We start from the raw sequence: 13,060 nt of genomic DNA, 5'->3' as shown, positions 1-13,060 counted from the left end.
TATATTATACAACATGTAATTATACATATAATAACACAAACCATTAATAACTTATATAGAATTTTATAATAATTTATGAATATTAAACATATATTATATATAATTATGTATTTAATTATGAGATTGGAATAAACTAGATTTGAGTCCAAAGTTCATAGTAAAGTGTGAGTCGAGTTTCAGTGTTCTAATTTAAGGGTACGTTTGATAAAATTGAAACCTGAATATTGAAATATGAAATCTAAAATCTAAAATTTAAATTTATTAAGTTATCGAATTATTAAATATTAAATTAAATGCATTTGAATGTATATCACATTTGCTTATATTTGGAAGCAAGTTTTGTCTAGAAAATTTAGTGCCACTTAATTAATTCAGATATTCAATTTTTTTGTTATCAAACACATTTGAACATATTAAGATATGAATCCATTAAATTTAAGTGCTGAGTTAAATTATCAAACAAGGTCTGAGTCTAAATCCGAAAATCTGAAAACTCTAATTATTTTGTAACTGGGAACTTGAGCTTGTGACCTTGTCAAAGCCTAGCTCATGGATCCTGATTGAGAGTGCTAAGCACAACCCAGTGGACCCTCAATTTTTGTGGAAACAGTTTATATGGCCTCGAGGTTAGAAGTTCAATCATTAAAATCAATTTATTAGTTATACTAGATCCCTGGGTCTTTCTACTGAACCAAAACTTTCAAAGTAGTAACCCTTCTTGCTAAATGCAAACCACCAAGGGTTCCAAAGAAATGCTTTTGGACTCTTTTACCGCTATTTGACTATTTCCCCTTACTCGGTGATAGTAACCTTTTTTTTTTTTTTTTTTTTTTTAAAAAAAAGGATCTGATCCCGCTTCAAGCCCCAACCCTTATTTGGGTTGTTGGGTTATTCCTCATTTTTGTTACAAGGGTCGAACTATGGTGGATGCCCTAACTAGGGACTACACCACCAGGTCGGCTACCTTGGAGGGACACTCGGTGATAGTAATCTGGTATGCTAAAATGTGCTAAATTAATAGAGGGTATAATGCTCCCCTTTTCCTTCCATTTAGGACTGTCCATCTATAGACATGGACATTATTTTTCTCATAATAGTAATTCAATGCAATCCACATGTTTCACCATGCCTTATGCAACATGTATTTCCTTCCAAAAGCGAAGAAATTGAAACAAAGTTGTATTCAGTCACATGTGGATCATGAATCATGGTTGTGATATGAGTAATTGAACATTAATTAAATAAATCTAAAATAATTTAGTTATTTCCAAAATTTTAAGCTTACTATAGCTTAATCATCAATTACTCCCAACCACTAGATGATAATGCCCAACTAGCCTAGTGGACCAGAAAATCAAGCCACACTATACTTTAGAAGGTTACTAGAAGTCATTATTGGAAAGAATTGGCGATTACTTGATGTGTTGTAAGAAATTGGATGAAGATTGCAACCATTATCATAACAAAGTTGACAATAATGTACCAAGATTGTGCGAGGGTGTATAATCATTATCCCATAAAGTACCCAAAAAAACCCCTCATTCAACATTGATTTATTTTTTCAAAAGTAAATTACCCGATTACCAACTGAACTTTTAAAATGGCATATTTAACATTCAACATTTGAGAGTAGGAAATTATCCGTTCAATTTTTAAACATGTATATTTTCAATCATTCCATTTTCTTTCATTGTCAAACGTCTCAAGACTAGCACAAATCACGAGAAATAACTAGAAAGCATATTTGACGGTGAAAACAGATGAAATGGCTCAAAATATACAAGTTTGAGAATTGAATGGGTATCTTTGTACTTATAAAACTTGAATGGTTAGAGATATATCAATTCAAAAAGTTGAGTGGGTAATCGAATAATTTACTCTTTTTCCCTTTGTTTTGTACCATGTATATCACCACTTACTAGTAATACAAACAAGGAGGGATGAACTCCAAATAGGCAGAAAGACTGAAACAGACTCTCTCTCACTTCACCGTTTCCTTTCACTTCTCTCCGACTTGCGAGCCGAGCGAATCCCATTGTCTTCCAAAAATGCTTCGCCACTTCACTACCCGCCTCCTCTCTCGATCCATCAAATTCCGGCCGTTCTCCACCGACGTCGCGGCGGCCTCGGCTGCTGATGACGCCTTTGTTAAAGCCTGGAGGAGTACGATCCCTAATTTGGAACCACCCAAGACCCCTCTTTCCTTCATGCAGCCTCGGCCACCTGCTCCTTCCACCTTGCCGTCTAAGCTCACTGTCAATCTTGTCCTTCCGTACTCTTCCGAGTTCTCCAACAAAGAGGTCACTAATTTTACAATGATCCCTATTCGTCATTTGATTTTTTGAAAAGGCCTTTTTTTTTGTTTTAAGTTTTTCTGTTTTGGGTTTTATTAGTGTTTTAATTATGTTGGTTTTGCTCGCATGCTGTGAAATTTTCACTTGGTGTTTGGTTTTTTTTTTTGGATTTTTTTGTTTTTTTGATCAAATATTGGATTATCTGCAACCAAAATTCTTTCGTGCATTCATTTAAAGATCGGTCTACGTGGGCTCTATGTGTTGTATTGTTCATTTTGTTTAATTGTTCAGGATTATGTCTGTAGAAATTTATGGCTGTTGAAATACTCGTGTAGTTTGCATATTTTAAGTAGCTCTCTAATTTAGTGGCCATTGCATTAAAGATGTATGTATCATGTCGAATTTGTTACATAATTCTGCTCGGGACCATGTTTTGAGTTGGCTGAAGCAGAATATGTGCATATGTAGAACATACATCAAACGTCAAATGCATATATTTACCTATGTTTTCAAGTAAAGCGATTGGCTTATAAATTTTTGACTATTTTGGCCAATTACGATGCAAAAGTCATGTTTTTCGTTTTCCTTGTGTTGTACCATTTGGACCCATAAATTTTGCCAAAACGCAATCAACCACTGTGGTGATTGGTGAGGCATAGATTAAGTGAAGTTTGTTTGGCGGTTGGTCTTTTGGAAGCTTTGTTATTCAGGGCTTCCTTGTCAAGTCTCTTGCTATTCTGACTTGTAATTTTGATGAGCTGGATTGCATACATTCAATGAGAGGGATGGCACATTGTAGACATATGGCATTGATCATGATAATTAGATGTTGAAATTTATCTATCTTTGGTGATCTTAGGAAAGAAAAACCACTTGTTTTCCATTTGAGCTACTAAAATCATTTTGAGGTGAAACTGTTACAGTTACTTTCATATGACATTGAGGGGGCTAATTTTGTGTCATCTTATGGTATACTTGTGGTTGTTACTCTTCTAAAATTCCTTCCTTCTACAACTGAGTTACATATATGAAGTTCAACTAATTTACACTATCTTTTGTAAAACTCTGTTTAACTACCTTTCATTTAGTTGGAGAAACCTACTTAGATGGAATTCTTTCAAATTAGCCAGTACTTGGGTGCTAACACATCTGGACTGTAATTTTCACTAGCTAACAGAACAATTTCAACTCATTTTCAAGTTGCATGGCAATATTTGACTCAAATCTTTTCAGTGAAAGATGGCTTCTTGAGTTGAATTATCAATGCTTAAAATTTAGTGCGACTTGGAAGATTTTTCCAAGGTAAGGGTACTAGTGAACCTGAGGACAGAAATGGTGTGGCTTTTAGGCCGTGGAACGCAGGATTATGTTCCATAGGTTTTGTTTTATAAATTTGTTTTTATCCCCGATAAAAATACTGCATAGAAGGGTCAATGATCATAAATAGTCAAATTTTCATGTCAAGCCAATTTGGTTCTATGATATTCTTAACTATCTTAGCCTGCTTAAGCTGTTGTTAAACTAGAAGGCATTTTGGAGAAACTTGTTGATTTTTCACCTATTCCTTGCATGATATGAAATGTCTTGCTTCATGCCTCAAGTATAGATCAATTAGCTTTCTATTTTTTCAGTTAGGAGCAAATGCTGATTTTTGTCATTGTGTGTCGGACTGTAGGTTGGATCAGCTCACTTACATTCTGGCTTTTGTCTCGTGTAGTTAGTGACTATAGAAATTGTCAAGCATTTGCTTTTGCATACTCTGCAGTATAGGTGCAAATTATTTAGTTCCTTCAAACATGAACTTCTGTAGAAGTCAAAATCAGGAACGTTTACATCTGAGTTGAGGCTTTATCGTTTTCTGGTATTACGGTTTTCAATGTTTTTGCTTTTGTTTTTAACAATGTATACTGAATGATAATGATGATGATGACGACGAATAATTTATATACCTGCTGCTGCTGGTTCTGTATTTCATTTTCGAGTTCTGTGGATCTCTTGTATCTGAGGCCTTAATAAGAGGTGAGGAGAATATATGCTAAAGCTATTTATGGGAGGGAAAAGCTCAGTTTTTGCATTTCAGTTGGGAATCTTAGCTAGAATACATTTTTCACAGCATGCACTACATGTTGCATATAAGTGTTCAAATGTGATGACTTTATTGCAGTATATCTTCATCAACTAGCTAGATAGAAGGGTGAAAGGCTAAGACGTATTACAGTTCTTGGATTCATGTAATGCAGAAGTGACTTGATATATCCTATGGCTTGAGATGCCATACTATTATGAAAAATTAGCTAAGACTTTTTTAGGAAGAAAGAAAATGCTTTGCCATACAAAATGATAGACGGGCTTCTGCAATTAGGAATAACTGATGCAGGTAATAATAAGCTTAAGAAGCATATTTGCGGAAAGGTATCTTAACTTTGCTGTAGGAGTTCATTTCAAGTTGTTTTAGTTAATACAGTCATGCATGGCTTTTACTTTGTGCTTGGACTATTGGTTTTTCGAAAGTTTAATGCTTTGTGCAACTTAGGTATAACCCTTAAGCTTTAAAGCTCCTTTGGTATTACTAGGATTAGAATTGATACGCTGGTATTTTATGTTTAAGTTGGGAGTGACATCTGTAGTACACAGCATTAGCTTTGGAAACCAGCACTTTTGGAATATTTGTGTACAATCTAGGTGTCAAGACTCCTTGGAAATTGACAAGTGCTACTTATCTGATAATATCTTTGCACTCAGTCTTGCCCATCGAAGCTCTTCCTTCCTGTTCTCGATACTTTTGCTTAAGTAGATGTGATTATTCCTGCCACTGTGTTTTATGCTTATCTGTCAACCTAAGCCTGCCTTTTTCGTTCATCTGTATTATAATTCTGTTTGGATGTGCAGACCAGAATTTCTGTGTAAAGGAGAGTGGCATTGTGTTACGCCTATGAAATTACAAAATTAAATACTTTTTGCTTTGACAAGATACTTCAATGTCTGCTAGCTTGTTAAGAAACCTCTTTTCAATATAGGACAGGACACTTGGATAATTGGATGTCTGCTAACTTGTTGAGAAACCGCTTTTCAATATGCCAAACACTTGTGAACAAATCAGAAGGATTTGTACTGTGCATGGGGTTGAATCTGAAGTAAATTTTTCTTTCCTTCAAATTTGTCATGAGTTGTCTGTCTGAATCAATAATGCTATGGAGTTTGTATAGTGGAACAAAGTTACCAATGGGGTGCTGACTAATAAGTCTGCAAGGAGTCAAAGTAGGAATCCATTAATTTTACTGCATTATTTTGAAGTATCAACTGACACGTGTATTACAAGTTTTACCAAATGCTGATGTCCCCCCAGGAAAAAGAAATTTCATTCTTGAGTGTTTCAGTCATCACACTGATGTTCATTTGCTTGCTTTGACCGATGTGACTTCGAAAATATACTCCACTCTGCTCCAATATGCCGCCTCAATTGTTAGAACCATCATCTGATTCTACAGAGTACATTCCAATGCTTTGGTCTCTCAGCTGAAACTTTCATCATTGTGTGTCTTCACAGGTTGACATGGTTATTATACCTGCAACAACCGGTCAGATGGGCATTCTTCCCGGACATGTGTCTACCATTGCAGAGCTGAAACCTGGTCTTTTGTCCGTCCATGAGGAAAATGGTGTGAAGAAGTATTTTGTTAGCGGTGGCTTTGCTTTCATTCATGCGAACTCCTTTGCAGATATCATTGCAGTGGAGGCAGTGCCAATTGACCAACTCGACTCTGCCTCGGCGCAAAAGGGGCTTGCTGAGTTCACCCAGAAGCTGAGTTCAGCCTCTACTGATCTGGAGAGGGCTGAAGCCCAAATTGGGGTTGATGTGTATAGTGCTATTAATTCTGCTCTCTCAGGGTAGCTAGTGGCGTGGAGTTATCATCTCTCGGCATGAACAGTAGCTTACATTTATCTTTGTTGACATATCTGAGATGCAAATTAGATCAGTTAATGGAAGAAACAACTTTTGCGGCATAGACTGTGTGAAAAGAGTCTCACAAGATGTGGGCTTCTTTTGAAAGTTAAGCATCATCAGAAGGGTCCTGACGGACTCATCTGAGGGCTTATATTCTCTTGACTTCTGCTAAGTTAATATGAAACTCAAGTAAAATATTCATAATTGTAGTTGAGCTTTACGTCAGCTCTGTTGATTGTCCCTTCCATCTACTACATCCTGTTCTTTGGGAACTGGATAGTTCTGCAGTTTCTTATAATTTGCTGGTCATGGTATCTGCTCTTCGCTATTCCAAATTACCCTGACTGCTTGGAAGTTTCCTTTGCATGCAATACTGTTTTGATCTTGCGGACATAAAATGATGAATAAGGTTAAGTAAACAATTTATCTGGCTCTCCCGGTTGTTTTTGGATCTCTTCAAGTCCATCCCCTTCCTTTAATATTGGATCTCTTCAAGTCCATCCCCTTCCTTTAACAGAGGAAAGAGTAGGTTTATCGTCTCCGTGAAAAAATAAAAAAAAAATCTATCTAATCCAATTCTGTCTTCAAACGATTGTTACCATGGATGGGATGGTTCAGACCAAACAAAAAAAAAGAAGAAATTGAAATCCCTTCAGGAGATGAAGAGAGTAAAGAGTATACATCAGACGGTGTGGTCCTAAAAGCAAGAAAAATGACAAATTTCATATACTCATTAGCCCTTGTGGCCGGTTCTTCAAGACCTCAAGAATCTTACCCTTCAACATTCTCTCACCATCAACCAGTGACAGCTGTAACTTGGATTGCCCTGTCTCGCCAGTTCTTCAAGACCTCAAGAATCTTACCCTTTAATATTCTTTCACCATCAGTACAAGTTTCATATATGAGCGAGTATTCAATTCTTCATGAAGGATTGAGCTTCTTAGAAAGGGGAAAAAAAAAAAAAAAGAAGCTCTCAAATAATTCAGCAACTAACTTGCTTTTAATTTCTATGGTTGATCAAATAATTCATCTTCTGACACACCTGTCGTGGCCTCTCTATTTGTCTATAAAGTTCAGGAACCTGATTATTACTAAAATCCCAGTTGCAATGTTATGGAAATTACAAGGACGGTGCAAAACCTGCCATGAAATGTACTACTAGTAAATACTTTAGCAAGAAACCTCCTATTGCCTTTGCTCATTCTTTGTTCGTACAATTAAAAAGGCAAGACTGTGCTTTTAGCCGAACACTTTTGATCTGTTGACATCCATAAGCAGCCACATTTACAACATGCCCTTTTTTTTTCTCTGTCCGTATGTATTTCAGGTATTAAATTTTTAAAAATACATAATTAATTAGAAAAAAAATATAAATACAAAGGAATTTATTAAAGAAAGTATATAAATGCATAAAAAAGTAGTAATTGTTAATATATATATATATGTGATAGATTGCGTGAAATATATGTTTGTTAACAGACACTCGTTAGAAAAATTTTTTTTTTTTTGCAACAAAAAAAAAAAACAAACTTGTTGCGCATATTAAAAAGTAATTAGTGCTCAAAATAGATAATCTAATGCTTTATGTCGAAGTCTAAGTATAATTTTGTGTTAATTAAGTTGGCAAATGGGCACATGTTAACATGGTTATGACTCAGTTCCAGGTACTGAAGTTTCACATCGTGACGTCGTGAACCTTTAGCAACTTGGCCAATTCTCTAACATATAATAGTAATTTGCTTGAAAACGCTCTTGAGTGAAATACATGTTTAATAAAGCTGAAACATCATTGACTTAACATCTAGACCGAATCATGAAAAAGAATAGTCTAAACAGATTCTTTGCCATTCATTCTACAGCTTCACTTCACATGCGCTGGAGATCATGTGCCCTCCAATTGAAGGACTTTTTCATTGTGATTTTATGGTAAAGAGACACGACATCGCTTGAGATGGCTTAAATACGTTTTTTTTAAAAAAAAAAAAAAATAGTATAGCATTGTCAATGGCACTTTATCTCTTTTATATTTTTCACGAAAGTAAATAAATAAAATTGAGCATGATCAACAAAACTTGAAGTGCCAATACCATTAGCCAATAAAACATAATTCATACTTTGCATTTTTTACCCATATTTGCTTCAAATCCACCACTCTTGGATTTCTTTTTCAGTAGAAAGTATTATAGTTAGTTATAGGAATACCATTTCTAAAGCAAGCACTCTTATGCAATAATAAACTTTAAGAATATTTCCAAAAATAAAACACAAAAAATTAAATAAAAAATACTACAATTTACTCCCTCCGTCCCACTTTGATAGTCCTGTTTTCCTTTTTCGTCTGTCCCAAATTGTAGTCCACTTTCCAATTGAAGAATGTAGTTGTATTTTAATTTTCCTAAAATACTCTTATTCAATGTAAGTTGTTGTTACTATAAACCTACCCCATTTAATGAGAGTTTATTCTTTTTTTACCATCAATTCAAGTTTCCATAAAGTTGTACTCTAATTAATGTAAGGGTATTTTAGGAAAATAGCTACCTAAATTGATTGTTCTAACAAAATTAACTACTTTTTCTTAAACTGTGTGAAAAAATAACCATAACTATCAAAGTGGGATGGAGGGAGTAAAAAGATAATTCTTTTTATTTTCTATATACTACAAGAAAATAATTCTCCTTTATATATTATTATTATTATTGTTTGAATTGATTTTTTTAATTGATTTTTATATAATTATATTTTTTTAATCACTATTTTATCGCGCATATGTCAAGCCATCCGAAAAATAACAATTCAGGCCGACTAAACTAAAGTCCAACTGAGAGGTAAAGCAGCAATCTTACGTGTGTTGAGAAGGACCAATAATTGATGCATGTATAATAGATACACCCGTTCGATCTTGACCGTCGATAGCATTGACCTCGAGGATAGCGAACAGCTCCAAGATCGTCGAACGAGAAAGGACAGCCGTTTAATTATTAACTGCCACGTATCCTGTACGATGGGGGGCTGCTCCGCTGGTTACGTGACGAGGACACACGTGTAGCGGGCAACAATAATTAGAAAAGTGACGTTGGAATATTGCTGCCCGGGGTTTCGCGGTCAGAGGAGACAATGACCTTGAAATTTGAACCCCGCATGTACAACTGGTCTCGAGTGGGTCCCATAATGTGTATGATTTCCCTGGTGGATTTTTATGTGAAAGTGGGAACCATCAGTGGGATGTGGGCCCTCCCTTGCGCAACTCCGATGTGGGATGTGACAAAAGGACAGAGATGAGTGGGGACTAAACTAAACACAAATCATGAAGATGAGCAGGAGGAGAAAGAAAGTGAGATGACAAATGGTTTTAATTTTTAGTTTTAGGTTTGCTTTTGGCAGTTGAGTCCATAATTGTACATGCAATGCTACTCTTACCACAAAAAAGAAAGAAACTATTGCTTATTTGTAGGAATCTTATGTATTGAGATGTCAAAATTTGCATGTTGATTCATGAATTAAAGTATTTGGGAAAACTTAGCTAAATATACTTTAAGAAGTAATTTGTGATATATAATTTCTTATCAGCATTTGGTATGAAATTGCTTGTTTCTTAATTATAATTAATGTCTACGTGAAATAGATTAGAAATAATTCAGTGTTTAATTATGCATTAGACATGCATACGTAGGAATATTCCATTGAGTTATTTTTCTTCAAGTGCATATTGGAATATTCCATTGTTAGGTATTTTTCTTCCAATACCCACATGCATTAGACATGCATACGCAAATATGAATATTCTATTGAGTTATTTTTCTTCTTATTAACTTGAAACTTAAAAGAAGTTGCATTAATATTTTCATATTTAGGACCATGAGGGTGGGATTGATAGGTTTTAAATCATTACGAATTGAAGTTTTCATATTAAAAGCAATAGAAAGATTCTTAATCCTTATCCTCTTTGTCATGAGCTATAATTCTTTTCTATACCTAAAACATACTAATACATATATAGATATAATATCGAAAGATGTGAAATGCAACCAATAGTGGATCTTAAATATAGAAATACATACTTCCTCCGTCCCATTTTGATAGTCGTGTTTTTCTTTTTCGTCTGTCTCGAATTGTAGTCCACTTCCCAATTGAAGAATGGAGTTGTATTTTAATTTTCCTAAAATACCCTTATTCAATGTAAGTTGTTGTTACTATAAACCTACCCCATTTAATGAGAGTTGATTATTTTTGGTTAAGCATACAATGTTTATGTGCGCTCTATACTTGAATTGCTTCTCCGACGACATCAAATTGACCTAAGTAAAAGTTGAAGTAAAATATTAGTTTGTTCTTCAGAGGTTTACTCGCTTCATTCATGGCAGAAATAAGTGATTAAAGAATCATGCTCTGGACTTTCTTCTCCAACAAAAGTATTTCCAATTCAGCAAATCTAGAAAATGCTGAAGTTCATGCACCCAAAAAGATTCCCTTGAAATGTGAGGGAGCAAACTGCTAAAAGCATCAGTTAATTTTTTGTTTTCCTAAAGTTGCAAAAGTGAATTTTTTTAAACTACTGCAGTAGCCAAGTGGTACATTGTACTTCTGCCACTAGATTCAGCCCCTTGGATTCTGGAAAAACTGCCACACCACTCCCAAAGTATTTTTCTGGTGGTCCATAGCAATTTCCTGTGGTCCTAAACACCACCATTGAACTTGGTGGTCTCAACACATAAACAGCTAACCAGACAGTTGACACATTTAATTGTCAACATTACGAAAGCTTCCAACTGGCTAGACCACCAATTTTCCCTGCTCCATATACCACTCAAGCATAGCCCTTTTTCTTGCTTTTCCCATTTTCCTCAACTGCCGCTATATAAAACCTGGGTCCTCTCCTTGCTTTCTGCTCCAGCTTTCTCTACTTCTCTCTTGTACGCTGCTATCATCCCCACTTCCAACTCAGAAGCTTTCTGAACAATGAAGTCAGCTGCACTTTACTTTGCTGGCTGTGATGAGCAACCCCATTTTCTTGATTCTTGTTTTCTTTGCAACAGACCTCTGGCTCCTAACAGTGACATCTTCATGTACAGGTTAGCTAACTTGTTTCCATTTCAACATGTAGTACTGTGAACTTAATTTGATGTTTCTGATGAATATCAAGGGAAGATGGCTTAATAGAGAACTTAGGATTTAAAAAGATTCATTGCGATATCATCATTGTTTGATTAAGGAGTTGAAATCTGATGTGAAGTTTTTGTAATATTGCAGAGGGAATACTCCATTTTGTAGCCAGGAGTGCAGGCAAGAGCAGATAGAGATAGATGAGGCTAATGAGAGAAGATGGAACAGATCATCAAACACCAACAGAAAAACAGCTGATTCTAGGAAAGAATCTAATGAAGGTGTAAGGACTGGTGCAGTTGCAGTGGCCTAATCAAACAAAATATTGCCATATAGTCTGCAAAGCCTATTTAAGACCTCTTATGGTGAAAAAGAAAAAAAATAAAGCAAATAATGGAGGGCTATCCATATTGAGGGCTCGAGTTTGATGATTATCTTGTAAACTAGCGGTGGGGAGGAGAAAATGAAGAGTGAGATGCCCATCATAAAATTTTGATTCTTTTCTTTTTCCTTTGCCTCTTCCCTTCGGAAAATCTTGTTTAGTACTATACAACCACCAGCATCCAGAACTGGCATGGCATGAGATGTGCAGTCTTCATAATGATGTTTATTTTCGATGCTAATCTATTGAAATGAAATCATGGTAACATGTTTCTACATGATCATCATGGACCTTCTTATCTGTTCTCCGTAGCTTTTCGGAGTAGTCAATTAGTATATACTGTTGATTTTCAATGCAAACCTATTCAAAAGAAACCATGGTAATATGTTTCTGCGTAATCATTTCAGCCTTCTCATATTTCTCCCCTACTTTTTCGACTTGTCGATTGGTATAAACTGTTTATTTTCAATGCTGATCTAGCAAAAGAAATCCATGGTAACACGTTTCACATAATCACGGGCCTTCTCGTTTGTTTCTGCACGACCTTTTCAGACTTGTCAATTACTATAAACAGGGAATTCCTAGGATTTTCGTGAACAACTCCGAAATCATTTGTCAAGTGTGTTTTCAATTTAACCACTGATGGATAAGTGATAACATTGAGGGCGGATGATCACATACGATCTTAATCCCATTCATTGAAGATGCCCGATCAGAGATGGATGGATATTGCTTGAAGGGTTCTGTCGTTATCATCACTCAAAATTCAACCTTAATTGCTTTTGATCCGTTTGCAGCTAAGACAAGAAAAATTGCATTGCTAATAAATAAATAGTAGTCGATCACCATGATGTTTGTCAACCGTGATTATCCATTACTCACTTTCCAGTGATCAATAAGTATAACAGGTATAAGTAAACAGGAACAGATTATTAACAAGCGAAGCTTCTGTTAAGAAAATTAACTTTGTGACGTGGGGTGGGCTGGGCTGGATTCAACCACTGTATATCTCTGCCCAGAAATCCAATCCAACTTGAGGAACAGCACTACATAGTTGTACAAGACACTTGCATTTTTGTATAGCAGCAGGAGAAAGGGGAAACTGCAGTTCTAAATGACACGGCATTTGTGTAGTTGGTGATGTGCTGTGCAAACTGTTGTGAGGGCAAAGCACAAGCATGAACTGAGGAAAACTATCTCTTGTTTGCTCTGCATTGCGTGGTTAGCAAAGGGCAGTTTACATAGATTATGCTGGCCGAACGCATAAAATCTGAGCACTTTATTTGTTGGTGATAATGAAATCTGCAGTCATGGAGGAGTCCTACTAATTGAATATCA

At 35.5% G+C, this 13,060-nt stretch overlaps 2 protein-coding genes across 2 annotated transcripts; both read left to right on the top strand.

Annotated features, from left to right (window-relative positions):
• Window positions 1-1,946: 1,946 nt before the first annotated feature.
• Window positions 1,947-6,530, top strand: LOC113760946 (ATP synthase subunit delta', mitochondrial-like). The gene is made up of 2 exons (XM_027303704.1): window positions 1,947-2,300; window positions 5,842-6,530. Exons 1-2 carry the CDS (start codon window positions 2,049-2,051, stop codon window positions 6,184-6,186), a joined length of 597 nt encoding a protein of 198 aa, XP_027159505.1. The 5' UTR covers window positions 1,947-2,048; the 3' UTR covers window positions 6,187-6,530.
• A 4,584-nt stretch (window positions 6,531-11,114) lies between these two features.
• On the top strand, window positions 11,115-12,005 carry LOC113761166 (FCS-Like Zinc finger 3). Its single transcript, XM_027304032.1, has 2 exons — window positions 11,115-11,309; window positions 11,488-12,005. Exons 1-2 carry the CDS (start codon window positions 11,197-11,199, stop codon window positions 11,651-11,653), a joined length of 279 nt encoding a protein of 92 aa, XP_027159833.1. The 5' UTR covers window positions 11,115-11,196; the 3' UTR covers window positions 11,654-12,005.
• Window positions 12,006-13,060: the final 1,055 nt, after the last annotated feature.

Source organism: Coffea eugenioides, chromosome 2, assembly GCF_003713205.1.
Source record: "Coffea eugenioides isolate CCC68of chromosome 2, Ceug_1.0, whole genome shotgun sequence".
Taxonomy (NCBI): domain Eukaryota; kingdom Viridiplantae; phylum Streptophyta; class Magnoliopsida; order Gentianales; family Rubiaceae; genus Coffea; species Coffea eugenioides.
The sequence above is the reverse complement of the archived record's forward strand: the minus strand, read 5'-3'. Positions and strand labels throughout refer to the sequence as shown.